At 58.0% G+C, this 25,119-nt stretch overlaps 1 protein-coding gene across 4 annotated transcripts in view; it reads left to right on the plus strand.

Annotated features, from left to right (window-relative positions):
• Positions 1–25,119, plus strand: part of KIAA0753 (KIAA0753 ortholog) — a 25,638-nt gene extending 519 nt beyond the window's left edge. The window contains exons 2-18 of one of the 4 annotated variants that reach the window (XM_027848844.1): positions 131–656; positions 1,184–1,290; positions 4,654–4,716; positions 4,814–5,029; positions 6,207–6,843; positions 8,043–8,239; positions 13,016–13,185; positions 13,561–13,680; positions 13,752–13,862; positions 14,189–14,254; positions 15,584–15,662; positions 17,357–17,422; positions 20,708–20,812; positions 21,881–21,962; positions 23,525–23,645; positions 23,759–23,983; positions 24,342–25,119. In XM_027848844.1, the coding sequence (XP_027704645.1) occupies positions 131–656; positions 1,184–1,290; positions 4,654–4,716; positions 4,814–5,029; positions 6,207–6,843; positions 8,043–8,239; positions 13,016–13,185; positions 13,561–13,680; positions 13,752–13,862; positions 14,189–14,254; positions 15,584–15,662; positions 17,357–17,422; positions 20,708–20,812; positions 21,881–21,962; positions 23,525–23,645; positions 23,759–23,983; positions 24,342–24,459 (3,009 nt within the window). In that variant the 3' untranslated portion in view covers positions 24,460–25,119. Of the gene's footprint in view, positions 1–130; positions 657–1,183; positions 1,291–4,653; positions 4,717–4,813; positions 5,030–6,206; positions 6,844–8,042; positions 8,240–13,015; positions 13,186–13,560; positions 13,681–13,751; positions 13,863–14,188; positions 14,255–15,583; positions 15,663–17,356; positions 17,423–20,707; positions 20,813–21,880; positions 21,963–23,524; positions 23,646–23,758; positions 23,984–24,341 lie in introns of those variants that run through there. The other 3 variants (XM_027848846.1, XM_027848845.1, XM_027848847.1) reach the window with 3 other exon arrangements.

Consider the following 25,119-nt stretch of genomic DNA (forward strand, 5'->3'; position numbering starts at 1 on the left):
CACGCGTGTGCACCCACGCACAGGTACACAGACACACGTGTGTGCACCCAGAGCATGCACATTCCCACGCCATGCACCCATGCACAGGCACACAAACACATGTGACCTTGTTCTGTCTTCCCCCCGCCAGCTGCAGTTCAACAGGAACGTTCCTTCGCTGCCCGACAACCTGGCCATCAGGTACTCAGGCCCGCGCCCCATTGTCATTGAGAAGCTGAGGCCCCCAGACAGAGCCAGCGCCCCTGGGCTTCTGGAGGACCCCTACCACCGGGCCTCGATCCCCTTTTCATTTGTATCTGAAGAGAAACTCAGCCTGGCTGTCCACTTGGCCAAAAGAGATGTCAAGAAAAAACAACTGCAAGAGCTGGTGATGGGGCAGGGCCCTGCAAAGGGCAGCCGGAGCAGGACGGAGCCGACCGAGAAACCTCGGGGCCCCTTCCCAGGCAGGCAGCGTACCTCCCAGGTGGAGACGGCTGGCACCAGGGCCAAAGTCTACCTGACCCGGGACCCTGGGTGCAGGTCTCCACCCACGAGGGACCCGGGCCCTCAGCCCTATGCCCCGAAGGTAGTGCCCTCTCAGAGTGTGCTTGAGCTCCGGCGGCTGCAGAAGGAGATGAGCGCCTGTCTCCAGAGGATCGAAGGGATGGCCACCAAAGGTGAGCGAGCCAGGCTCAGACCCGGCAGGGGCAGGGAGGTCTTCCCCAAGGTCAGCTCCCTGCCCACCCACTGGCCCAGGTTTATCTCGTTCTTCAGAAACCTTTCCCAAACCCTAGAATAAGGATGGAGTCAAAGGGAGGGATTCCAAAGTGTGGTCAGGGGGTACCTGCTTGGGCCTAATGATGGATGGGCCCCTGGGGACCCTTCCCCCCACGGGCTTTTCCCTGTAGGATGCCCTGCCTAGAGCTTGAGCAAAGTTATTTCCAAGAGGGAAGTCTCAAGAAAAAGGCAGGTGGTGAGGCTCCCAGCCAAGCAGGAGTCCTGTTCTTGTCCCGGGGGGGCATTGGAGGGGAAGGAGCAGACAGGAATGGGAGCAGCTAGCTGGCGGCAGGGCCGCTGGGGCCACCTCCTCCTCTAAATGCTTGGGCGGAATCCCAGCAGTGTGGCCTCATAATCTGGGGCCTCGCCAAAGATTCTGGAGCTTTGGCACCCGCCTCCCATCCAGCTGAGGAAAATCTCCTTTCAGACAGACTGGAGGAAGGCCTGGATCCAGATGAGGCTGAGCGAAGTCGTGTGCGGAGGCAGGAGCAGGCCGTCCGCACAGCCCGCACACTCTATGTGCTCCAGCAGCAGGTAGGGACAGGCTTCCCCACCTCCCGGGGCCTGTTGGCAGCCTTCATGGTGCCTGCCCTTCGTTCTCCTCTCCTTCCCTAGGCGGGCTGGCTCACCAAATGCTGGGGTGTGGGGACTTTTTAAGGACTGCCTCTCCCCTCCCCAGGTTTAAGGGCTCGGTTCCCCATTCTTCCAGACCCTCTTGCTTCTTCCTCCCCTCTTCGTCCTGCCCCACCCTGCTCAAGTCTGCTTCCTCCGCCCCAGGTGGCAACAAGCATGAGACCCCTTCATTTTACAGAGAAAGGACTTGAGGTGACTTGCCCCAGGGTCATAGAGGGAGGGAGCCTCCAAGGTAGGATTCAAACCCAAGGCTTCCTCCTTCCTTTCTCGTGGCCCTTTCCTACTGTCTCCTCTGCCCTGAGCTTTTCTAAGTTTTAGTTTCTTTCTTATTACAAACTTACCTGCCACAAACAGATGCAAACATTTCAGTCTTGAAAGACCTAAGAAGAAGGTTGGTGAGGAACCATTTGTATTGAAAAGTGGGCCTGTGAAGTTTTCCATGTGTCTCCCTCGTTCTTTGTGTAGTTGTTCTCGGCGTAAGATGAGTGAGCACGTTTGGTAGGTGGTTTTGGTCTGTATCCTCAGTGCCTGGCATGGCGCCTCAGAGGTAACCAGGGACAGATTAGATTGATGGGTAGGATTTCAGCAGCCGTCAGAGTGGGTGGAGAAGCATTCTAGGGGTAGAGAACGCCTTGAGCAAAGGTGTGGAGGCAAGAGAATGCCTGGTGTCCAGTTTGGCCAGAGGAAAGCAGCCATAGAGTGGGGTCATGGGATGTGAGGCTATAAGGGGCGGGGGCCTGTGTCAGAGAAAGAAGCATCGTCTGATGTGGGGAAGGTAGAGAGGTCTGAGGGCCCCCCGAGGATGGGGCGGGGCAGGCTGAGGACATCTGGTTTTGGGGACCGAGTGTCCGAGGAATGACTTGGGAGGGTCTGAGATAGAGTCCTCTGGTGCTCTTTTGTGTGTGGCCACCCTCCCCCAGAAAGGGACTTGGTTGGTTTCTTCATGGGCCAAATGCCCGCAGAACCACTTGGGCCCCGGGACGCCCTCCCTGATGGCTCTGTTGGGGGACTGAGAAGTGTGGGGGTCAGTAGGACTCACTCCCAGATTCCAGAAGTCTGCCCTTGCTTCCTCTGTTTGGGATGGAGAAGCGAGGGCACCTTGGCGAGGGTGTCCAGCCAGAGTTCTTCAGGGAGGAGACTGGAGGAGGGGGGTGTTTTTACGAATGGTCACTGGTCGTCTTGCCTCCGAGCAGCATCTGAGGAGGGTGCTGTCCACACCGACCCCATCATTTTGACCACAAGAATGTTGGGAGCTGGTCGCGAGAGCCCTCGGGAGGACCCCCCCAAGGGGGGAGCCCCCTCCCTCCTGCCCATCTTCTCTTCCCGTGTGACTGGGGCGCTGCCCTCGTCCTCTGCGTCTCCCGGGAAGGCCAGGGAGCCCCCGGATTCTCTCCGACGGCCTGGTCGTATGGCCCGCTGTGCCTCCTCTACTCTGTGAGTGAGCGCTGAAACCCCACATGCTCCCTGCCAGGCAGTGGGCGTTAGAAGGGTGGACCTTGGACTCTGCTGTCCAGCCTGTGCCTCCTGCTGAGCTCTGGATTCTGCCCCTTCTTCACACACAGGATGCGCCCGAGGCGGGGGTCTCGGCTCGCAGCAAAGGCCTTGTTGGTAGAGGTGGGCTGAGAGCCAAAGGGAGGTGAGCCTCTTTGGGTTCAGCTGGCCTCCTGAGGTGGCCTCCATTGGCCTGACCTAGAACCATGAGTAGAGAACGCAAGGACAGCCACAGCAAGCAGCTCTGAGAGTCAAACAAATGGTGCGAAGCACCTGACACCTGGAAGATGGAGGACGATCAAAGCCTCCCCAGGAAGATGGTGGCAGCCGACTTGAGGCCGACAAGGAGCAGCCCGGGCAAAGGCACAGAGGTGGGAGATGGCCTGTCTTGGGCCCACGCGGAGGCCAGTGTGGCTGGAACGTACAGAGAATGGCCGAGGGGAGAATGAGGGAGTCGGTACAGAACGATGGGCCGAAGCCAGACAGAGGGACTTGAGATACCAGACAGAAGAGTTGATTATTGAGCGGGCCGCTCTGGCCGCTGTGGTGTGTGGTCTGGACACAGGAGGACCAGTCAGAAGGCTGTCGCAAGTGTCCAGTCAGAGGGGTTGAGGGCCCGAATCAGGCTGGCAGCTCTGTGTGTGGAGGAAAGGGGACAGAGGGCAGAGGTTGGCCACCCACTCTGGAGGCAGAACAGGAATTCAGTTTTGGATGGGAGGACCCTGGGATGTCTTCATTAAAGATCTACGTGGATGCTTTTCCAGACCTAAAGTCTATACAGGAAGGACAAAAGCTGTGGGGGTGGGGGCGGAGGCTGGCCCTTTCGGCTTGGAAACCTCGCCTGGTGATGAGTGGCTCTGGCTGCCTGGGGAGGAGCCCCAAACACACTTGTGAGGATTTCTGACAGCAGGCAAAGGCCCAGCGAGCACACCCCGCTGATCTCAACCCTCCTGCCACTGCCTGGGGCGGGGCTTCTCCCACCACTGATCCACCAGCTCCTGAGGGCTTCTGGACCCTGATTTGGCTTTGATGGATTTAGACGTCACATGATGCACACAGAACAGAAGAGCAAAGACTGAATTTCTCTGGCGTCTGGTCTCTCGTCCGTCCCAGAAACACGCCTTGGGGATGACCGGGAGGCCGCTGCAAGCTGGCGGCCTCCTTCCTGGGAGACGTGGGGCAGCAGGAGAGAGCAGAGCCTGAGGAGAGGCTGGGACAGGGACCCCGAAGAGCCTTGGCGTTAGGGATGGCGGCACAGCCCCGGCCTTGGGAGGACCTCGCACTGTCGCTAGTCCGCGGCACTTTGGGTCCTTTTTTCTCTGGAAACGTGCAAAGATTCAGCACATACACACAGTTAGAACAGGAGCTCTCTCTTGGGACGGGCAGGGCAGGTGTTGGGGGCAGAGGCCTCATTTCCTGATCTGTAAGAGAAGCTGGTGCTGAAGCCCCCCCCACACACACACTCACACATACACTCACACACGTACGCACACTCACACACCCTCAAGACACGCACATGTATGCACACCCATACACTCACACTCACATGTGCACTGATGTGCACACTCATCCACACACACGTGCACGCACACGCGCACACACACACATGTCCCTCACAGCTGACCCAGAGAGTTGGCGGCAGTGCCACCTGCTGTGTGCTCCACCCCGATGCCCTGCGCAGCTCACCCTGGGCTCCTCCCGCTGGACCCTCTTGTCCCAGCCAGCACTCTGGGCCCATTCTGCTCGCTCACTTTTTTCTTTTCTGTTGAATAGGTAAAAGAAATCCAGGAGGAGCTGGACAGGTTGAGTCCACACAGAATCAAGCACACTAAGAAGGTCAGTCCAGGGATGGTTGGTCGCCATGAGCCCCGGGGGAGGGGCGGGCCTGGCCGTCCCGTGCTTGCCCGGCAGCCGCGTCTCCCACTTTCTCCAGTCCAGGGCGATGTCTCGATTGGCAGCCGCCCAGCGAGGAGCCATCCGCGCTTTGCAGATGTTTGTCAATCAGTTCACAGACTCGACGGGGCAGGCGGTTTCTGAGCGCTACAGAGAGCTGGGCAATCTCATTCGGCAGCTTTCCATTTGCTCCGCCAGACTGGACACGGATCCTTCTGTCCCGGTTGTGGTCCTCGATCTCTTGCAGCAGATAGAGGTATGGCCACGGGGAAGGGGGACAGGTGCGTGTCTTCGAGAGAGCCCCAGCTCTGTTCTGGCTCTGGCCCCTGCTGATGGAACGCAAGCTTCTTGAGGGCAGCCTAGCACATGGCCGCTGTTCAAGGAAGGCTTGTTAAGCTGGCTGTCCTGATTGTGGTGATGGGGACGTGGGCCTGGGGTGCTCCCTGCAGAGGCCTGGCTGGCCAGCGTCTGTCAGGGAGGTGGGCTGCTTTGGTGGAGCCCCTCAGACAGGTGGGGATGAGTGAGTTCCTCCATTAGACCACAGGCTGCGGGGCCCCCGCATCTGGCTCCCCCCCCCCCATTTCCATAAACCTCCACCAGGAAGCTGGCCAGAAAGCTCGAGGCCTCACTCTGAATCTGCCCGTACTTTATGGATTCCCAGGCATTTCTTGGACTCTGGTCTGTCTGTAGCCTTTCATTCCAGCTTGTGTGTGAATCCCAGGGTGTGTGTAGGTATATGTGTGTGTGTTGGGGGCGGTGTACAGGTACAGAGAAATATTACTCCTCAGAACCTTGAGGGGAAGACGGGTCATCTTTCCAAAAATTAATTGTAGAGGATTTTTTTTTTTTGTCATGGAACTGGAGAAGATCTGGGAGAAGCCTGTAGTCTGTCTCCCTCAATCACCTCAATAGTAGTGATTTGTCGTCAGCCACAGAAGCCTCTGGGTTGTGTGGGGCCATGTATTATGGGTTGTTCCCTGGTTCTCTGGGGAAGCCCTCCTTGTGCCAGCCTGATGATGTGGGATATGGGACACAGCTCCCCAAGCCGGTGGGTGAGCAGGGGGCTGGTGACCTAACCATCTGTCATTCAGCGCATTGTCATGTGATTTTGAAATGCACCTATCTGGGGCTAGGCTTCTGCTGGTTACAAATCCTTCCTATAAAGTGCTAATTTGGGGTGGTTGAAATTTCGATGTCAGTTTTTGTCTTTGAGAATTGTCACCTTCTGTTGCTTAAGGGCATCCTTGTTAGGAAGCAGATGGTGAAGAGGGGGTTTAATGGCTGGAGAATAACATTGACTTTTCACTGATTTCACAGAATTTTTTCATGAGTTGAAGAATCCCCTGCCAGGGGCTGCCGTAGGGGCCAGTCACTTTCTGGACCCTTGAGTGTGTCTTGAGTCTTTATAAGATAAATTTCATGTTTCCTGACAGGAGCTAGATTCCCTCCTGGAAAGGAAACAGTCACTTAGAAAGACAAAGAAGCGCTTCCCTGGAGTTCAAAGCCAGTCTCCATTGAGTTTCCCAGTGGCCTTGGAGAGGTCCTTTAGCACATCACCAGTGAGAGAAAGGAAGCGCCTGGTGGCAAAGGAGAAACTTCCCCAGGAAGGGAGGCGGCCTGTTGTGAGAAAGCTCCTGGAGGGTAGGTGTTTTGCTGGCTGGTCTCAGGAGCGCTACTCCTGGAGGGCTTCTGGAAGCTCTCAAGAAGGCAGCCCTCCCTGGGTTTGGCTGAGATTATGGTCCGAGAACCTCATGGACTTCTGGGAGTTACTTTCAGTAACACGGGACTGGGAGGAAGGCCTCTGGCTTGATTTCTGCACAGTCTTCCTCTGGAGTGGAGAGCTTAATATGGTAAGGTCCTCCCTTGCCTGGCCAGAGAGACCTCTCCCAGCAAAGCCCTGGACCTGTGTGGGCCTCGTGCCTCGGGAAGTCGGGAGCTTCCTCAGGGATCAGGAAGAAGAGGCAGAAGCCAAGCAGTCTGGGGACCAGGCCGGAGAGGATCCTGAGGCCCATTCTCCAGATCAGCAGAAAACCCAGGTTCCCCATTCATCTCTGTCCAGGAATATAATATGTGAGCCTCCCTGGGGAGGGTCAGCAGGTGCCCAGCTGACCAAAGTGACCATTGAGAGGGACCTCCAGTGACCAAGTACAGGCAGAAAGAGGCAGGCGGATGCAAGCTCAGTGTTCCTCTCCCCAGCGCTTGGCTTCTTGTGGCCTAGTGAGCAATGCCTGATGGTGTGGGCGTGCCCGTAGCCCTCAGATGGCAGTGGGGGGGGGGACTAGAGCACAGGGAGACAGGGGCCTCCCCCAAGACCAGAGGCTAGCAGGATGGTTCCCCTTCCTTGGCCCAGGAAGACCGGGCCAGAGGCAGCTCAGGAGAAGAGGGGGCTGCTGCCCCAGCGCTGCTGAACCCCAAGCTCAGAAAGGAAGGAAAACGCTTCGAGGCTCCAGCCCCTCACTTTACAGTTGAGGAAACTGAGGCTCAGGGAGCTTGACTGATCAAGAGACATGGTGCTGATTTGAATCCTGGCTTGGCCGCCGGCTGTCTGGGCTGCTTTGGGCCTCCCCGTTCTTAGGGAGGGGAGGCCTGGCCTCAGGGAGCAGGAAAGAGGAGCCACCCGGGGCTTCCTTCCCTTGAGGCTCTGTCCTGGGCAGACTTTACTTTAGAGGTGTTAGCTGCCGTTCTGATCTGGGTCTCTCTAAAACGGGGGCCGGGAGCTTGGGGTGCGCTTTAAGATTCCTCCTCTCCACCTGTGGGTCCTGGGACAATGGGCACCCAGTACCCGACCTGGTGAGGGAGGTGCTGCCCAACTGCAGCAGGTGCCAAAGTTGGGGGCTCGGGGGGGGCAGCCTCCCTAGCTTGGGGACCCCGGCCTCAGGGCAGGAAGTCCTGCAGGCCATGAGGAGGCCAGCCTGAGCCTCAGAGGCATGGCTGACCTCGGTGGTGTGGGGTCGAAGCCCTTGGCAGATGAAGGCTCACAGAGGGGAGCCCAGCCAGCTAGGTCGGAAGCCGTGGGTCCCCAGCTCTAGGGCCAGGCTCCGTGCCCCAAGACGTGGGCCTCGGGAGGGGCTGGGGAAGGAGGTAGCGCCTATAGCTGTGAGCCAGAGGGGCCCTGTAAAGGGAAGGCAGTGTCGTGGACTAGCCCACCTCTTGGGCTCCCTCGAGGGCTGATCCCAAGAGATGGAGGGTGGGGGCGCCCTGGCCTGACACGGGCACCGTGTTTCCTCCAGACTGATTGTCCTGTGTTTCCTTCTGTACCCTCTGGGTAGATGAGCACCCATCTTTTGCACTGAGTCCCCTGCGCCAGATGTCGGGCCGGCCCGAAGAGGACTTCGCCTCCGACCAGAGTGTTGCTTTCAAAACGGGGCCGGCCTCGACGAAAGTGGAAGCCGTGAAAAAGCGGCTGCCCACCGCTGCCGGGACCCTCCGAAGGCGAGGTGCTGAGACGGCTGGGAAGGCAGAGCAAGTACGCACTGGCCCCGGGGTTCAGGACAGGCGTCCAGAGTCGGGCGGTGGCTGTATTTGGGGCTCCCAGAACTGGGGCACTTGGAGAGGGCCACGTCAAGGCCCCTGAGCCTGCCGGTCCCCCCGACGCTCCTGTTGACCTTGTCGGGTTCACTCAGTGGGATCTGCAGGCCGGGGAGCTGAAGGATGTCATCGGTGTTTGTGAGGAGCATCTGCCCCTGTGGGGTGGCAGGACCTCGTGAGTCTTTCCTAAGTCCCAGTTATCAGAGGAAGTCAGCCAGAATAATCCTGGAGGCTGAGATTGCTCAGGCAGAATTCATTTCCAGGTAGATGGTCAAGACCGTTTTTCTCTCAGCGTATTATTTATTTTTTCAAATAGCAAGCATTTATTTTCTCTCTCACACCTCCTATCTCCACCCTCCCCCAAAAAAGGGAAACCTTTGTAATCACTTTGCGTAGTCAGGCCAACACTCCCCTCTCCCCCCGTGTGTGTCAGGTGCAGGGGGCGCCTGCTCCAGTGTGGGGGCAGTCACTGCCCTCTGCAGCGGGTCGCACCATCTTCCCTAGGATTGGCAGGTGGGGAGGGGACAGTGAGCTTGTTGGGGGTGGGCCAGGGCGATCAGGGCCCACAGGTGGTACCCAATGCCCCTAAGACCGGAGAGGGTGCCCCACAGCAGAATTAAGCCTGCGGGTAGAAACCCTTCGCTTGTGGGGACAGAGGGCCCCCCTGCTCTGAGCCCTGCTCCAGTCTGGGATCTCAGGTCACCTGCCGTCAGCAGGATGGTGAGCAACATAATGGGGGTCGGTTGAGGGACCTCGTTCACACCCTCGCCAATGCCACCTCACGCCTGGCTTCCTCTGTGCCCAGCCATCTCACGGGGCGGGCGGCCACCCAGGAATGGTCAGGCCCGCACTCTTAGTGCTGTCCCCCCTCAGGGCCTCCTTCTGGCTACAACCCTCTGTCGCTCCCTCTGCCTTCCCCTCTCACAGCCCATTGCTTTTTAAGGGGCTGCCTGGCCTCCGTGAGCCAGCTTCATTTCTACACCATCTGCTCTGGCCTTTATTAAGTGCCTCCTGTGTGCCAGGCGGCCTCCAAGGTGTTGGGGCTGCAGACAGCAGTGAGAGGGCCCCTGGCGACGTGATCTGTGCGGAGTGGGAGTGAAGCAGGGAGAGGGCTTCTTGGGGAAGGCGGCAACGTGTGCAGAGGTTTGGAAATCAGTGCTGGAATAGCCCGGGGAGCGTCTGAGGGGAGCAGAGGATTGGCTTTGGGGACGAGCAGCGGCCAGGCCACTGTTGGCATCACCCGACGGCTTTTGTTTTTAGGGGACGGGCGTTCCTCTTGTAACCAAGTAAAACTAGCGATGCAGCATTCAGTATTCCCCATCGGTATCCCCACGCGTCCTCTCCTCCCCTGTGCCACTGGAGAATAAAAACCACTTTTGTAACCACATCCAGAGCCAAGCAAAACCATTCTTCCCATGGGGGCTGCACTGCGCGCGCACACGCACACACACACGCACAAAGCACCACATGCGTACATATGCATGCACCCGTATGCACACACGCACACACGCACACACAGAGAGGGCTGGCGTGAAGAAGGAGCCATGGCTGTCTCTCGCACCATAGAGGGACGGTGAGGATGAGGGCTCCCTCTGCTCATTCCTCTGTCACCGTTCGTCCTCTGGCTTTACGCGGGGGTGTTGTGTTGGCGGGCACCTTGTTCTTCGGGTTCTGCTTACTTCTTTCCTCCTCGTATGAACGTCCTTAAAATTGTTCTTTGTTATTGCTGTGTAGACATCGTGGCGTGCGCAGTTCTCCCGCTTCTGCCGCCTTCCTTCGGCTTCTGCCCTCGGGTAGGAGGCTCGCGGCTTGCGGCGCTCCGGCTTTTTCTTTGGTCTCTCTTGGGCAAAGGCTTCATGGGGGCTGGCCAAAGGCTGTGCGCTCTTCAGAACAGCTGGACCCAGTGGGGCCCACAGCCTCTCCAACCTCTCTTGTTCTGAGGAGTGGGAAGAGGGGTCTCAGAACTGCTTTCACTTGCCTTCGCAGAACCCCGCTTTCTTCCCTTGGAAACTGCCCGTTCATACCCTTAAGCTAGGACTCTTTTCTCCTGGAAATTTCAGTCGGTTCCTCACCTAACTTGAAAATGAGACTTCTCTTTCCTAGAGAAACTCGCTGCTCAGACTCTCTCCTCAGTTCATTGTTTCTTTTTCAATCTCCCAATTTTATTGGGTTTGTTTGTTTCATTTTTATGTCATCAGAATGATTCGTTTTGTCTTCTCTGATCCTCTGTTCCTCGTTTGATTATGAGCTCTCCTAAGTTTAAGCCAGCCCTGCGTTCTTGGTGTAAAAGCCTCATCTGTCATGGTACACAGAGCCTGGGAGTTGCTGATGGTTTATATAAAGGGCTGCATCTCGTTCAGTAAGGCTGCTGGCTCTATCCTTTCTTTTTCTAATGTGCGTCTCCCTGGTTTGTGTCCTAGAAGGAGGGAGGTGAGATGTGAGGCAGGGGCAGGGCCCTGCAATGGGTCAGGTGTGATGAGCATCTCCTGGGGTCACGGTGAGAGAAGGAGACGTATTCAGGTGCAAGAAGAGAAGGGTGCTTCTCCCAGAGATAGGGCGGGGGCGTGTGCGGTGTCATCTGGAACCGGATGGCCAGCGGGCAGACTGCAGGCCAGGAGAGAGGTTCGGGTTGGATCTATAGATCTGAGCCTCATCAGCATCCTTCACGCTAGCATGGAGCCCCCTGGTTAATGGGGGAACGTCCTGGGCGGAGATCTCGTAAAGGAGCCATGCCAGTGGCTGTGGGGAGGTTGAGATGGCGAGAAGACCCTGAGAACTGGAAGTTAAGGGAGTCGTGGCGACACGTGGGCCCAGAGCACAGTGTTTCCTCCCCCGTCTCCGTGGCGGCCATTACAGACTCCCCCAGCTCTTCCTCCTGCACTGTTCCTCTCAGCGCATGACCCTCCCCCCCCCTTCTATTTCTATAGAGAAAGACAGAGGCCATTTGTCACGGGCTTCCTTTCTTCTCCTCTTCTATTCCTTCTGAGCCCCTCAGCCTCTCCCCTGCCTCCCATTCTCTCCCTTCAGTCTGTGGTAGAGAGAGGGCCCTTCTTGCCCGGAGCACCCCAGCACACATGGGGGAAGGGGCCCCCCTTGTTCCCCTCTCTTCCCTCCTGATTTGGCAACCTCTCTTCTCTCCCTGGCTCCCCCCTCCCGCAGCCCACTCCTGAGAATCCTTCAGGTGACCCTCCTGTCCCCTCAGGTACCACCTCTGTCTCTCTTCCCTTCCTCCCTCAAATGCCCAGAACCAGCTGCCGGCACCCCCCGTTCTGGCCCCTGTTGAGGAAGGCCGGCTTCTGGTCCCCAGCCAGTCCCTCCAGAGCATTGGACCTCCGTCCCCGCTCCCAGCTCTCCACCTTGCCCTTTGGTGGGTCAGGATCCATGGGCATCTCCCATGGCTCTGACTTGGGCCCTTTTCTTTCTCTAGACTCTGTCTCTGTCTCCCTCTGTCTTCCTCCGGCTGTCTCTTGCTGTCTGTCTCTCTCTCTCTCTGTCTCTCTCTTTCTGTGTCTCTCTCTATCTCTGTCAGTCCCTGTCTCTCTGTCTCTGTGTGTCTCTGTCTGTCTTTCTCTGTCTCTGTCTCTCTGTCTCTGTCACACCCTCTATGTCTCCCTCTCTCTGTCTCTTTCTCTGTCAGTCCCTCTATCTCTCTCTCTGTCTCTATCTATCTTTCTCTCTTTCTCTCTCTGTCTCTGTCAGACCATCTGTCTCTCTCTCCTTCTCTCTCCCCTCCTCTCCCCCCCCCACCTTTGCTCTGTCTCGCTGTCTTTCATCTCACCATTCATGGTGTCTGCCATCTCCCTGCAGATAACCCCAACTCTCTGGGCCTGGTCCCGCTGCATCTGCTGCTGCCTATTGGACAACTCCATCATGTCCCGTAAACATCTCACGCTCTCTTTTCTTCCTGCTGGGACTCCCCTTGCAGGCCCATTTCTCCTTCAGACTAGTCTGATCGATCCTGCCTTGGTTGCTTGTGCCTCTCACACAGGCCTGGAAAATGTCAGTAGCCTTCTGGGGGCCTCTGGGATCCCAGTCTCTTTTCTGATGCCACTTCCACATAGCGGGCAGAATTGTTCTCTTGGGAAGTATCCCTGGCCCCCTCTGTTAATAGGATAAAGGAGAACCTGGCATCAGATGGCATCAGTCTGGCTCCCACGTCCCCTCCCCACACCCTCTGTGGTCAGCCATATGGCCCTCCCTCTCCCACCTCCAGGCCTTTGCACAGGCTGTGCCCTCTCACCGCCAGGCTTTCCTCCCTGCTGCCTCCTCTGATGCTCCTTCCTGATGTTCCTGACTGTCCTCCAGTCACCTGGTATCTCCTCCTCTGTGTGTTAGCTCCAAACACAGTGCCTGGCACATGGGAGGGACTGAATAAGTGAAGGCTCTGGGATTCACTTGGATGTGAGCGGCTGAGGACATGGGCTTTAGAGCTCAGGCTCTTCTTTTCTGGAGCCTGGTGACAATGGAAGTCACCTAGGGGTGTGTGTGTGTGTGTGTGTGTGTGTGTGTGTGCATCTGTGTGTGCATGCGTGTCCTGTCGTGTTCCCCCTCCCCACACACACGCACATGCACACTCACACGCATGCACACCCCTGCAGGCCTTGGGAGAGAGCCTGCCCTGCCCTCAGACTCCTGGCCTAGCCCAAGGCCTGGGGGACACGGGGGGAGTGGGGAGAGGGGCTGCCATGGAGTAACGGGTCAGAGTTCCCTGCAGGGTTTCCATAAAGCGGAAAGGCTGAGACCCCACCAGGCGCAGGCCAAGGACCACAGGTTCCAAAGGACGACCGTGTCATTCAGATTGAAGAGGAACCAGCCCCCCGCGAAGGACTGCCGTGCACCGTGGATCCCTCCCAACCCCACCTCCCCGCCAGCCACCCCTAAATGGTAGGTGCAGAGGGGCTTGGAGCCCCCTGGAGTGTCTGAGGAGGGGGAACCGGCTGCGTCCCCAGGCCCCGGGAGAGCCCTGAGCCACTGTGCATGTGTCCGTCCATGCAGGACCCACGTCGCGGCCCCTTCCGATCTCAGGCTCTCCCAGGCGGAGAAGGCAGCTTTGTGTCCCAGCAGGCGCAGGCCTTGAGAGGCGCTGTTAGTGCCGGTGGCTGTGCTAGCACCACGGCACCTTTGGCACAGCATCCTGTCAGTGCTTCCTCCCCGGGGGCCGTGAGCTGCCTCGCCGCAGTCTCTCGAGATGGCGGCTCTGCTGAGTTCTGGGACGGGGGGTGGGGATGGTAATCGAGGCCTGTCTTTCTGCTCTCGCAGCATCGCTTGGGGCAAGGGGAGCGCCAGCCCCAAAGATGCCAAAAGGGAACCATCTCCGCAGCAGGAGGCAGTCGAGGAGGAAGGAGCCCACACGGACCCCATGGAGCACGAGGCCCTCAGGTTGGCACCAGCAGCCCCCGTCTGTGCACGGGCCCCCCAGGATAGGCCTCTCAAACTCTTCTTCTGTATAGGCAGCTGGCCTGGCACCGTCCAAAGACCAGGGTAGGGGGGCCCCAGCCCCAAAGGAGGGGAAAGCGAAGGAGCTGCCTTCAGACGCCCCTGGTACCCTCGCTGCAGACGAGGTGAATGGGGAAGCTGGGCACGGGAAGCTCCCTAGGGACCCCCAGGGGCCACGACTCCATGGGGCGTTGGTGGAGGTCATAGCTGGCTTTCTCCTTGGGGGGCCTTGGGCAAGTCTGGCCCAGCCCCAGCCCCTCCCCCATTCCTGGCCCTGCCAGTAGGATGGTGCAGTCTCTGGGCCTCAGTTTCCCACGTAGATCTGGATGGTGGGGGGGGGGGCTGTCCTGGGGCCCTCCGAGAGCAAGGACCCATCACCGTGAGGAGGGGGCGGAGGGACGGCCTGGCGGACAGCCTGGGCACTGATGGATGCCCCGGTCTCCTCTCTCAGGCTCGCCTGGCTAGATGCCGAGAGTGCCCGGAGGCTGAAGGAGCTGGCTGACATCCAGAGGCTGAGGTGAGGGAGCGTGGGGGGAGGAGGGGCGTGCGCACACCCCCCACATGCACGTGCACACACTCACACAGTGTACTCGTGTGTGCATGCTCATATATCCACACACGTGCATACAGACTCCTTCACAGTACATATGCACACGCACACACACAGATGCACGCACACTCATATGTAGACACACTCACACGTGTACACATGCACTCACACAGTGTACTCACGTGCATGCACGCTCCCACACATGTGCCCATACACTCACACACATGCACACACAGGCACCTTCACATTACATGTGCACACTCATGCACAGATGCACACACTCATATGTAGACATGCACATGTGTACACACGCACTCCCACACGCACCCACATGTATGTAGTATGTGTGCTCACAAACATACATGGCACTCGCGTGCACATGTGTGCGCACCTGCACATGCACATGCACACTCATCCATGTTGACACACACATGTGATATGCAGAGTCACACTCACACTCACATATGAACATATTCTTTTCTGAATCCAACGTCCAGAGGGGTGTGCGTGGGTGCGTATGTTACATATCATTACAGCAATATCTAATTATTGCATAATAACCTGTAACATGGGCCCTTACACACCGCCCATTCATGCCTCCCCAGACAGTGGATTACAGATGGCAGAGTTTTACCTGGACAGGCCTTGAAGGGGGTTAGTTAAGTCGATTTGCAGCGTGCCTGTTTGTACTCCTGGGGCAGCATGGGGGGTGGGGGCTGCCAGGCCGGCTCCCGGGGCCTGATAAGCCTCCTGGCTCCCCGGGCAGCCCTCAGCTGCCTCGCCTGGTTGGACTCTGGCTGCTGCCACCCACTAAGTGCGCTGGGGCGCTGTCCCTGGTGAATGAGGCTAAAGCGAAATGGCCCAGTTGCAGAGCGCCAAGCCTGGAGTGGGGAACTCCTGAGTTCTAGTCCATAGCGGGGTGGCTCTGGGCAGGTCACTTACCCCCTGTCCACCTCGGTTTCCTTGTCTGTAAAGTGGAAATCATAATAGCACCTTTTTCTCAGGGCTATTATGAGGATCCAAAAGCTAGTATCTGTAAAGCCCAGTGCCTGGGCATGTAGTAGGCACAGTATAAATGCTTGTTCTCCCTCTCCCCCCTTGAATCTTGGGAACTTACGGATGATTTGGGGGCAACTCGACCCACTCTGAACTGAAGGCCGCTTCGCAGTGGCTTTGTTTCCCATTTTACGGTCAGTCACCAAGTATTTATTGAGCGCCTGCTGTGTGCCAGGCACCATACAAAGTGCTGGGAATTCAAAGGAAGGGAGAAAAGCCAATGGTTTTGTTTCTGACCAGCACATCTACAGCCAAGTTGGCAGACAAGGTGGAGAAGGCGGTTCTGGAGCGTCTGAAGCCCCTTTTGGACCAAGTGAAGGTAATGTCTCCTGGCTGCACGTATCGCTGAGGGCCTGGTGACCTTCCCTGGGTCTCTGGAGACTGCAGGCCGCATCTGCCGTCTTCCGTATGGGAGGCTGGGCCCGTCTGGGTTCCCGGCCTCGGGAGGACTTGGGGCTCAAGGAGGGGCCCTTGGGGCCACTCTTGCGGTCTGGCATCCTTCATCCAGCCCCCTTCCCTCTCTGAGTGTCCCCGTGTGGAGAGGCGCATTTCCTGGAGCGGCCCCCAGTGCCCCCTGGGAGCCCGTTTGCTTTTGGGGCGACCTCCCCTCAGGCCCAATCATAGGCTTTCTCTGTCCGGCCTTGCCCCTAACTGACCCGCCCCCACCCTGTACCTGCACAGCAGGGGGTTGGGAGCCAGTGGGAGATGGCCTCACGTGGATTTAGCCCAGGGCTCTTTGGTCACCACAGGTGCCGGCTGTGGCATCTGGGAAGGAGGCACTGCTCTTGGCACTCCTGTTTCACAGACGAGGAAACTGAGGCGCAGAGCAATTATGATCATGCATGCAATGAGTGTCTGAGGCAGAATTTTAGCTCAGGCTTTCCTGCCTCCCGAGCCTAGAGTTCCAGCTGGGTCCGGGGAGCCGGGGGACAAAGTGCACAGAGTGGGGGACTGGGAGTCAGTCCATCAGTCAACATTTAGTAAGTGCCTGTTGTGTTCCAGGCACTGTGCTAAGTGCTGAGGATACAGAAAGAGACAAAAGACAGCCCCTGCCCTCAGGGAGCTCACAGTATAACCCCGGGGAGACAACCTGCAAGCAGACACAGAGCAAGCTACCTACGAGATATATAGGAAACCATTAACAGTGGGAAGGCGGCTTCCAGTAAAAGATGGGATTTTAGTTAGGAATTCAGAGGAAACCAGAGAGGTCAGCAGTCAGAGAGAAAGAGGGAGAGCGTTCCGGGCAGGGGGACGGCCGGAGAGAAGGCTCAGAACTGAGAGGTGGAGTGTTGAGTTAGTGGAACAGACAGGAGGCCGAGGGCACTGTATGGAAGAGTAGGGGAGGGGGAGGAAGGTGCACAAACCTGAAAAGGAGGAGCAGCTTGTGAAGGGCTTTGAATGCCAAACAGAGAAGTGATGGGGAGCCTCTGGCGTTTACTGAGTGTGTGCGGGGTGCCATGGCTGAGGGCTGGGGGATGAATTAGAGGGAGGAGAGACTTGGGGTAGGCAGACCCTCCCAGCAGCTATTGCAGTAGTCCAGGTGGGAGGTGATGGGGGTCCCCTGCCCCAGGGGCAGGGGCAGAGCAGAGAGAATCGGATTATCAAGCCCTTACCATAACAGAAATCCTTCTCTCTTACAATTTCTGTATTTTGGGAGGGGTCTTGTAGGTGCTGAGGCCTCTGTCTGTCATACAAATAATCAGTCGTCTCACCCTGCAAGGAGAGAGGCCTCAGTGAGGGTCCTTAGTCAGCTGAAGTTGCTCCACAACTTCTGTGACCTCTGCCTGACCGCTGAGTGACCCCGGGCAAGTCACTCAACCTCTCTTGGTCTCAGTGGGAGAGCGCCTTCTGGGCAGGGTCGATGAGAGCCTTTTGTGCTCCATGTGCTCCAAATGCCCGCTGCTGCTATTGGCTGCTGTGCCCCCTCCCCAGAGACAGCCAGCCAGCCAGCTCCCTCCCCCCCCCCAGGGTGTGACAAGCACACCGGTCACTGGCTCCTCTGTCTCCTCGTAGGAAGCCGATGCGCCTCTGAGGGATCATTTCTCTGTAGACAGAGCCGCGGCCCAGGCTCCAGAGAAGGTAAGTCACCTGTGGAGAAGGTGGTAGAAGCTGGCTCTGGGCAGGCAGGGCAGTGGCTCAGCTCCAGCCTCAAGCTCAGACCTCCTGGCACTCCTCACCTGTCATTGGTACCCAGAGGAAAGGAATCTGCCTACGAGTCATGCAGTACATTCTGCCCGAGGCTCCTTCCAACCAAGTGTCTGCCAGGCCCAGCCTTAGGGCTGATGGGAAGGCCTGGGGGGAGGGGGCACTCTCGGATGAAAACCGCCCGTGTTGTCCTGCCCGCCCCCTCCCTCCACTGGGGTTATCCAGGATAACCTGGTGCTTTCCTCAGGTTATTTCTAAAAACCCTTCAGTCACGTACCATGGTGAGGTGCTTTGAGTGTTAGCTTTGCTGGCGGGCTTCCTCTGGCTGGGGTGTTGGCCCCAACGTTGCTGGGGAAGGCTATGCTCTCCCGGCTAGGCCTTCAAGGTCTGACACTGGCGGCGGCATCTATCCGTCCTGCAAACGCCTGAAAGGAAGCTGGAACACCCCTAAAGAATGGCCACAGTCTATGTCTGGGTCTGTTCCATTTTCTGCTTCAGCTGGTTGTTTAAATAAGTCGGTTTGGAGAGGCCTCCGCTTACATGTCCTGTCTCTTCTTTTTATTCTGATTTTGATCAGTTTGGACCTTGGCTTGGCCAGGTTGGCGTTCTGGCTGTATGCGGACCCCAGTTCATGACTAATGCCCACGTCAGTGGCCAGTTCATTTTGTGGGGCTCCCTGTGGCCTATGTGTCCTGTGCCTCCTGGCTCTGCTGAAAGAAAATACTGATTCTGTCACTAGGCTTGAACTGTGTCCTGAGAGCCAGGTGCCCAGGATTAAGAGCTGGCCAGTAACCAGGAACTAAAGCTATTAGTCTCACGAGTCAGAGGCAAGGTTTGAACCCAGCATCTTGAGCTCCAGATCCAAGGCTCTTTCAGCTGACTAATTCATGCCTGTTTTTTTGGGTTGGTGTTTTGTTTTTTTTTTTGTTTTTTTTTTTGGTGAGGCAGTTTGAGTTAAGTGGCTTGCCCAGGGTCACACAGCTAGTAAGTGTCAAGTGTCTGAGGCCGGATCTGAACTCAGATCCTCTCTGTCCATTGCACCACCTAGCTGCCTCCAAGCCTGTTTTTAGTTAACAGTTCCATTATCTATGGCAGTTAAGATTGCTGTGTGATATTTGTAAACGTTTTTACATAGAAACGTTGACTTCGCAAACACAGTCACAAATACACACTTACTCTCCCCACACATGAGAGGCGTAATCCTTATATCTGTCTGCACCACCTCATTCAGTCTCTGGTTCTTAGCTTAGCTCAGCTCCCAGAGAGCTCAGTCCCAGCTCCAAGTCCAGGCCCCTGGCTTCTCAGGGCTTCTATGCTGGGCTGGCTGCGCTGCCCTGCCCGCTGGATGGCCCACCTGCCAGCCTGGCTCCAAGGCAGACAGGGCTCAGACTCCTGGGTCTGGGGACAGAAGAATAAAAAGATGGGAGCAGCTGATGTCAGGTGACGGCGTCTGGAGGGAGTAGAGAAGGAGGCCCAGGACAGAGCCTGAGGAACCCATAGGATTAGAGGGTGAGGTCTAGAGGAGAGCCAGCAGAGGAGTCAGAGAGGGAGGAGGAGGAATGCCTGCCCTCCTCCCCTGGGCTGTAGGCCTTGACCTAAAGGGCCCTCCTGATGCCCCAGGGCCTTTGTATTTACATCTATCTCTAGTGCACCTCCCTCCCTCTGCCCATCCCTCTGTCCCTCTCTCCATCCCTCCATTCCTCTGTCTGTCCCTCCCTCCCTCTGTCCTTCTGTCCATCCCTCCCTTTCTCATCGGCCTGTGTCTGGCTCTCCACCCACCTCCCCTCACCTTCCCACCCTCCATCCCTCTGTTCCTCTGTCCATCTCTCTTGTCCATCCCCTCTTTCCGTCCCTCTGTCCCTCTGTCCATCCCTCTGTCCATCCCTCTGTCCCTCCCTCTGTCCATCCCTCCATCTCTCTTTCCATCCCTCCCTCCCTCTGTCCTTCCTTCCCTCCATCCCTCTGTCCATCCCTCTGTCCCTCTCTCTGTCCCTCTCTCCATCCCTCTATCCGTCCCTCCCTCCTGTCCATCCTTCCCTCCATCCTTCCATCCCTGTCCCTCTGTCCATCCCTCCATCCCTCCCTCCCTCTGTCCATCCCTCCCTCCATCCCTCCATCCCTCTGACTTTCCCTCCTTCCTTCCTCGCCATCTCACTCACCATCCATCCCCTCCACCACGCTCAGCTCTGCACCCTGAGATGCTCAGGGGCCGCCTTCTCCATGAGGCTTTTCCTGGTAGTCATCCCCATCGCCCCTTCATGTTCTGTCCCACTCACTTCCTAGTGTGCCAGTCCTCTCCTGTGGGAGAATATAAACTCCCTGAGAGCAAGGACTATTGCTTTTGTCTTTTTGTCCCCTGTGGCCCAGCCCAGTTCCTGGCTCATAGTAGGTACTTAATACCCATCCCTGTTGACTTGAAAGCGGTGGAGTCCGAGCACAACGACAGACCCCTGAGAAGCCTCTCACCCCCAGGGTGTCTCCTCCTCCTCCCGAGGCCTCCCCATGACCTGGGGCTAGGCCAGAGAACATTGTGTGACAGCGAGAGTGGGGCCAGGTGATGACTCTGGGCAGGCAGCTGCGGATGGTCATGGGTGATGGGCCATAAAAGGCTTTTAAGAGATATGTGACTGGAGATGCTCGTGGGGTCACCACGAGACAAAATGAGAGAGTAGCAGGACTTGGGCCCCTGGCCCAGTGGTCAGGCCCTCAGGGGAGCATTCCTGGAGAGGAGTCACCTGGACCAGGAAGTCCCAGCTTGGTAAGCTCTTGATCTCAGGCCCCTTAGGCACAGTCTTACTGAAGGAGAGAATGTAGCTAGACCCTCTTCCTCAGGTGGGCACAGACCTGGGTGGCGAGACAGATGGCGGCCTTTGGGAGGGGGCTCACTCAGATGCTGCTGAGGTGACTCCTTTGTCTTGTCAGCGGCTTGGGTGAACCGTTGAGGCAGGCAGGTGGCTTGAAGTCAGGGAAACCACCGTGACGCAACATCTCCAAAGCCCCGTAGACAACAGGCAGGCACAGTGTTTCATGTTCTGTGCTTGTAGAGACAGTGTAGTATAGTGGTTAGAGTACTGGCCTGGCCTCAGGAAGGCCCAACCCTGAAGGCTTTTGAGGTGTAGAGGAGGTGCCATTCTGTGTGGGAAGAGGGAGTTTCTACCCTCCACCCCACCCAGACCTCCCCAGGCCCACCTAGTCTGCGTGTCCCCTCTGTCCTTACAGGCCCTGCCCAGAAGGGAGCTCCCTGACTCTGCCCTAGGCTCACAGCCCGAGGCTGAGGACAACCCCCATCTTTGGACCATGATGCAGCGCATGGAGGAGATAGAAGTATGTGCCGAGCCCCGCCCGAGGGAGGGGCGGGGGAGGGGCTAGGATGTGACTCCTCACACCCCAGATGGTTCTGTCCTCAGCTGTGCGTCCTGGCGAACTCCTAGCCCCAGCACTTTGAGGAGGAGCTGTCGGAGGCCCTGGCCTTGACCGAGGCAGCTCACTTTGCTTTGGGGCCTTTCTGTGACCCTCTCCAATTGAGAGGGTGTGCTGTGGGGCCCCTATGGGCCAAGGATCTGGGTTCGAATTGAGGCTGTCTCCCTTGTCAGAGTCTTTAGGGCCTAGTCTCCATGTGGCCTTCAGTGTGCCCTGCACTGAGCCCCTGGACCCTCCTGTCCCTCTGAACTGGGAAAAGCTACATGAAGCTCCCACATCACAGGGTCATTGTGAGGGTCAAGTGAGGTCATGCCTGGGAAACACTGTCTGCCCCCAGAAGCATGTTGGTCTGACCTGGAGGGGAACAGGGGATGTTCTGGTCAGAGCCAGGAGCTTTTTGGGGTTTTTGTAAACTTTTGGTGGCTGGCCGGTTTGTCTGTCTGTCCAAATGGCTGGCCAGGTGTTTGTCTGTCTGACCAGCTGGCTGGGTGTGTGTCTGTCCGACCAGCTGGCCAGGTATCTGGCTGTCTGTCTGACCAGCTGGCAGGGTGAGTGTCTGTCTGACCGGCTGTCCGGGTGTCTGTCTGTTTAACCAGCTGGCTGGGTGTGTGTCTATCTGATCAGCTGGCAGGATGTCTGTCTGTCTGCCTGGCTGGCCGAGTGTGTGTGTGTCTGACCGGCTGGCCAGGTATCTGTCTGTCTGTCTGACCGCCTGGCCAGGTATCTGTCTGTCTGTCTGACCGCCTGGCCAGATGTCTGTCTGCGTGACCAGCTGGCTGGTTTGGGTTTGGTTTTTTCCCCGCAGCTTCTGCCCCTCGCGGTCATTGCTTGGCAGTTTTTCTCCTTCCTCAGTCTGGTTCAAAGCCCCGGTCGGCATCCTCTTGTTCTCCCTTGTCTGTCTCTCTCTGGTGGGGAAGGGCTGCTCCTTGCTGTCGGGTCATGAACGCTCGCTGTTCATCTGCTCGTCCTCAGCAATACCAGGAGGCCGTCCGGCAGAGATTCAGTCAGATGGTCTACGCTGATCTCGGTTTTGGGACCACAAGGGGGAGAAGCAGTGAGTAGCGCCTCCTTTTCCCTTCCTGGGTGCACGTGACTTTGCACTGTGGTTTCTTGGCTACGCTCCCCATGCTGCCTCTGTGATGAGGCGGGCCTTGTGCCTGTCAAGGGCCGTCTTTCTGGATGGGAGTCAGAAGGAAGGAAGCTCTGAAGGACGAGGGGCGCTGTCCCTCTCGTTGCCGTGAGGGGGAGAGGCCATGCAGGCCCAGCCCTTTGGTGCCTGGGAGATGAAGGATGGATGAGTCCAGGAGAGGACCTCCAGCCGACCCGGGGATGGGCACCGGGTCAGCAATGGTCATTTGACTTTGCCCTCCTCCGTGAGAGGGTGTAACCAGAAGAACAAATTGGCCCATGATACTCAAAGAGGAGCAGTCCAAAGAAGGAGCCTGAGGTTCAGAGTGGACCTCCAGAGGATGCCTGCAGTCCTGTGGCTGGTGGAACTGGGATGGGGGAGGGCATCCTGTCCTCAGAGGAGTCGCTGCTGCTGCTGCTGCCGCTGCATGGGGCTGTCTCCCCCGAGGAGGGGCAGTCAGAACCAGGCCACTGCTTCCCCTTCCTGGTGAATGCTTTGGGTGTGCCCCGACTCCCTCAGGCCGCCTGTGCTGCCTCCTGTGGCCTTGGCCCCCCGGGGATCCGGCGTGCAGGGTCTCCCGGCAGCCAGCACCAGCCGCGGACCGGCAATCACGTTGGGCCCGGTGGAGGGGGATGGCGGTTCTCCAGCGGATCATCCAAGCCAACTGAAAATGAAAGTTACCAAGCAAGTGAGCATTTATTAGGCACCTACTGTGTTCCAGGCCCTGTGCTGGGCTCTGGGAGACAAAGACAGAAATGACTCCATCTCTGCCTCGAGGAGTTGACGGGATAGCCTGGCTGATGCTGGAGTTGTGCCTGGAGGGAAGACGGGCCGGGGCAGAAGAGGCAGGAAGGGCGCCCTCAGCCCCCAGAGGTGGCAAAGCGGAGCGGGACAGCTCCCCGCAGTCTTGGCTCAATGCTGGCCCACCGTGCTCAATCCCTTCCCTTTGCTGCAGTCAGGCCTGCTGGGTCCGTTTTCCAGACCCTCCCAGAATCTCCTCCTGTTCCGACCTCCTTACCCTGGGAAGCTCTTTACTTCTCCATCCTAAGGGGCTGCTGCACCAGCCAGGCAGCTGGAGGAGGGTGAGGAGGGCGGGGGAGCAGAAGGCCACGAGGAGGGCGGAGGGCTAGAAGGGAGGCAGGCGGTGCCTGGAGAGAGCGCTTTCTGGGAGTGAGTTTGGTGAGCAAGGGGGGGGTTTGGGGTGGGGGCCTGAGGGGCGGATGGGAGGGTCTCCCCTGAGTGGCTCGGGCGTGTTTGTGCTAGAGGAGGCCTGAAGATGAGAGACAAGAGGCATAGGGGTCGGGATGGGTGACCCTGGCAAGAAGGGAGTGGGGGGAACGAGGGGACGCTGGCATTAAACTGCTAACCCACGTCACTCCTTTGGTTTATCGGAAATCTCCAGTTGGATTTCCCACAGGGCTCTGCAAGCCAGGGTGGGCCGTCACCTGAGTTAATGGGCCCACCCTTTCCTTGTCGTCCTCCTGCAGACGGAGAAGGCCCAGCAGTAGATGAAAGGCCAAGGCCTCCTCACCCCATCCAGCTCACCAAGAGGGCAGCGAGCAGAGAGCCCGAAGTCAACATTTTGCTTGAAAAACCTCTGGATGAGAAGTGAGTGGGGACCAAAGATGGGAGGGTCCTCTTGGGGCCATCCGGGTCTGTGCCCAGGCCTTGGTGGTCCAGGGAGCGAATTCCAGCTGCAATCTTTTCTGGTGGCTTTCCAGGTATTTTGATGAAAGTGTGGACATGGAGGAAAGAGGGGAGAAAAGGGCCCCCCTTGGGCCTGTGTCTTCAGCAGCCCCTCAGCAGCCAGAGGGCGGCATCCTCCTGTCCGTGCCTCGGGAGATGCTCCGGAACCTCAGCGATTACCAGGACAGCTACCAGCAGTACCTCCGGACAATTTCTCATGAATCCATCGGCACTTTCAACCCGTGGATTATAGTGGAGAGGTCAGTGGCCAGGGCGCGGGCCTCGACGCTGCACGCCTCAGGGGTGGGGGGGACCTGACGTGGCCCCATCATGAGGGGACTCTGCCCCACAGTGACCACTCCATCCCAGATGGACTGATGGGCATCCGGGTGTGGGCCTGAAAATCGTGTGTCAGTCGCCTGTCTGTGAAGAGAGATTTTAAATGTGTTTGTGAGGGGGGGCGGGGGAGGGGCAGGATTCCTGGGATGAGTCACTTGTGTATGCAGATGTGGCCCACGGCCGTCACAGCTCTCAGTGGGGCTCCCCACCTGCTTTGTGCGCTGCCAGGTGGGGGCGGGGAAGAGGGCCTCGCTCCTGACCCTGCCGTGTCCCCTGCAGCCTGGCAGAAGAGCTGGTCGAGGAGGCCCTGGAGGACGTGGCAGCCGAGCTCCAGGACGTGTGCGAGGATTATGCCGAGGCCGTGTTCACATCCGAGTTCTTAGAGCCCTCAAAGTGAAAGCCCGCCAGGAGCATTGCTCCCAAACCTTCCCTCTGTCTGTTGCCCCTGGAAATGAAGCCTGGCAGTGCCTGCTGCCTCTGCACACAGCCTCTTGCTGGTCATGTCTGGTTACCCTGTAAGGGGGGAGGGGTGAGAGCAGAGAGGACAAGCCGGCCCGCCTCCTCTCTGAGCATTGGGCAAGAAGGGAGGGGCCCAGGCCAGGCGGCCACAGGCGGCATCAGCCTTTGCGGGGCAGGCCCAGGGGAGCTCGTCCCCAGCCGGAGCAGTGACCGTCTGGCTTGTGAGGAGGGTCTCAGCACCCTTGGGCCAGCTGGGGAGCCTGGAATGCTGAGTCACCCATAGGAGAGGGCCAGGCTGGGCAGCAGGCCCGACCCTGGAGACAGTGTCAGTGGGGCTGTGCCTTAAGGTGGTGGGGGGGATGGGGTCAGCTTGGACCCCCAGGGTGGGGGCCAGAGTGGAGCACTTGCTGGGATGGGCTTGGTGGGGCTTTGTAAGCTCCTGGTAAATAGACCTTTACCCCAGAACCCCCCGGGCCTTTCTCCTGGGCGGGGGGCGGCACACAATGTAGTGTAGCCTCCCCTTTAGAGGAGATTTCGGGGCTGAGGAGTTGGTGTGGCCGTTTTTTAAGGGCTGATGATGTTTGCTCGTTTGTTTTAA

The sequence above is a fragment of the Vombatus ursinus genome, unplaced genomic scaffold (assembly GCF_900497805.2).
Source record: "Vombatus ursinus unplaced genomic scaffold, bare-nosed wombat genome assembly UNPS02006874.1, whole genome shotgun sequence".
In the NCBI taxonomy this organism is placed as follows: Eukaryota; Metazoa; Chordata; class Mammalia; order Diprotodontia; family Vombatidae; genus Vombatus; species Vombatus ursinus.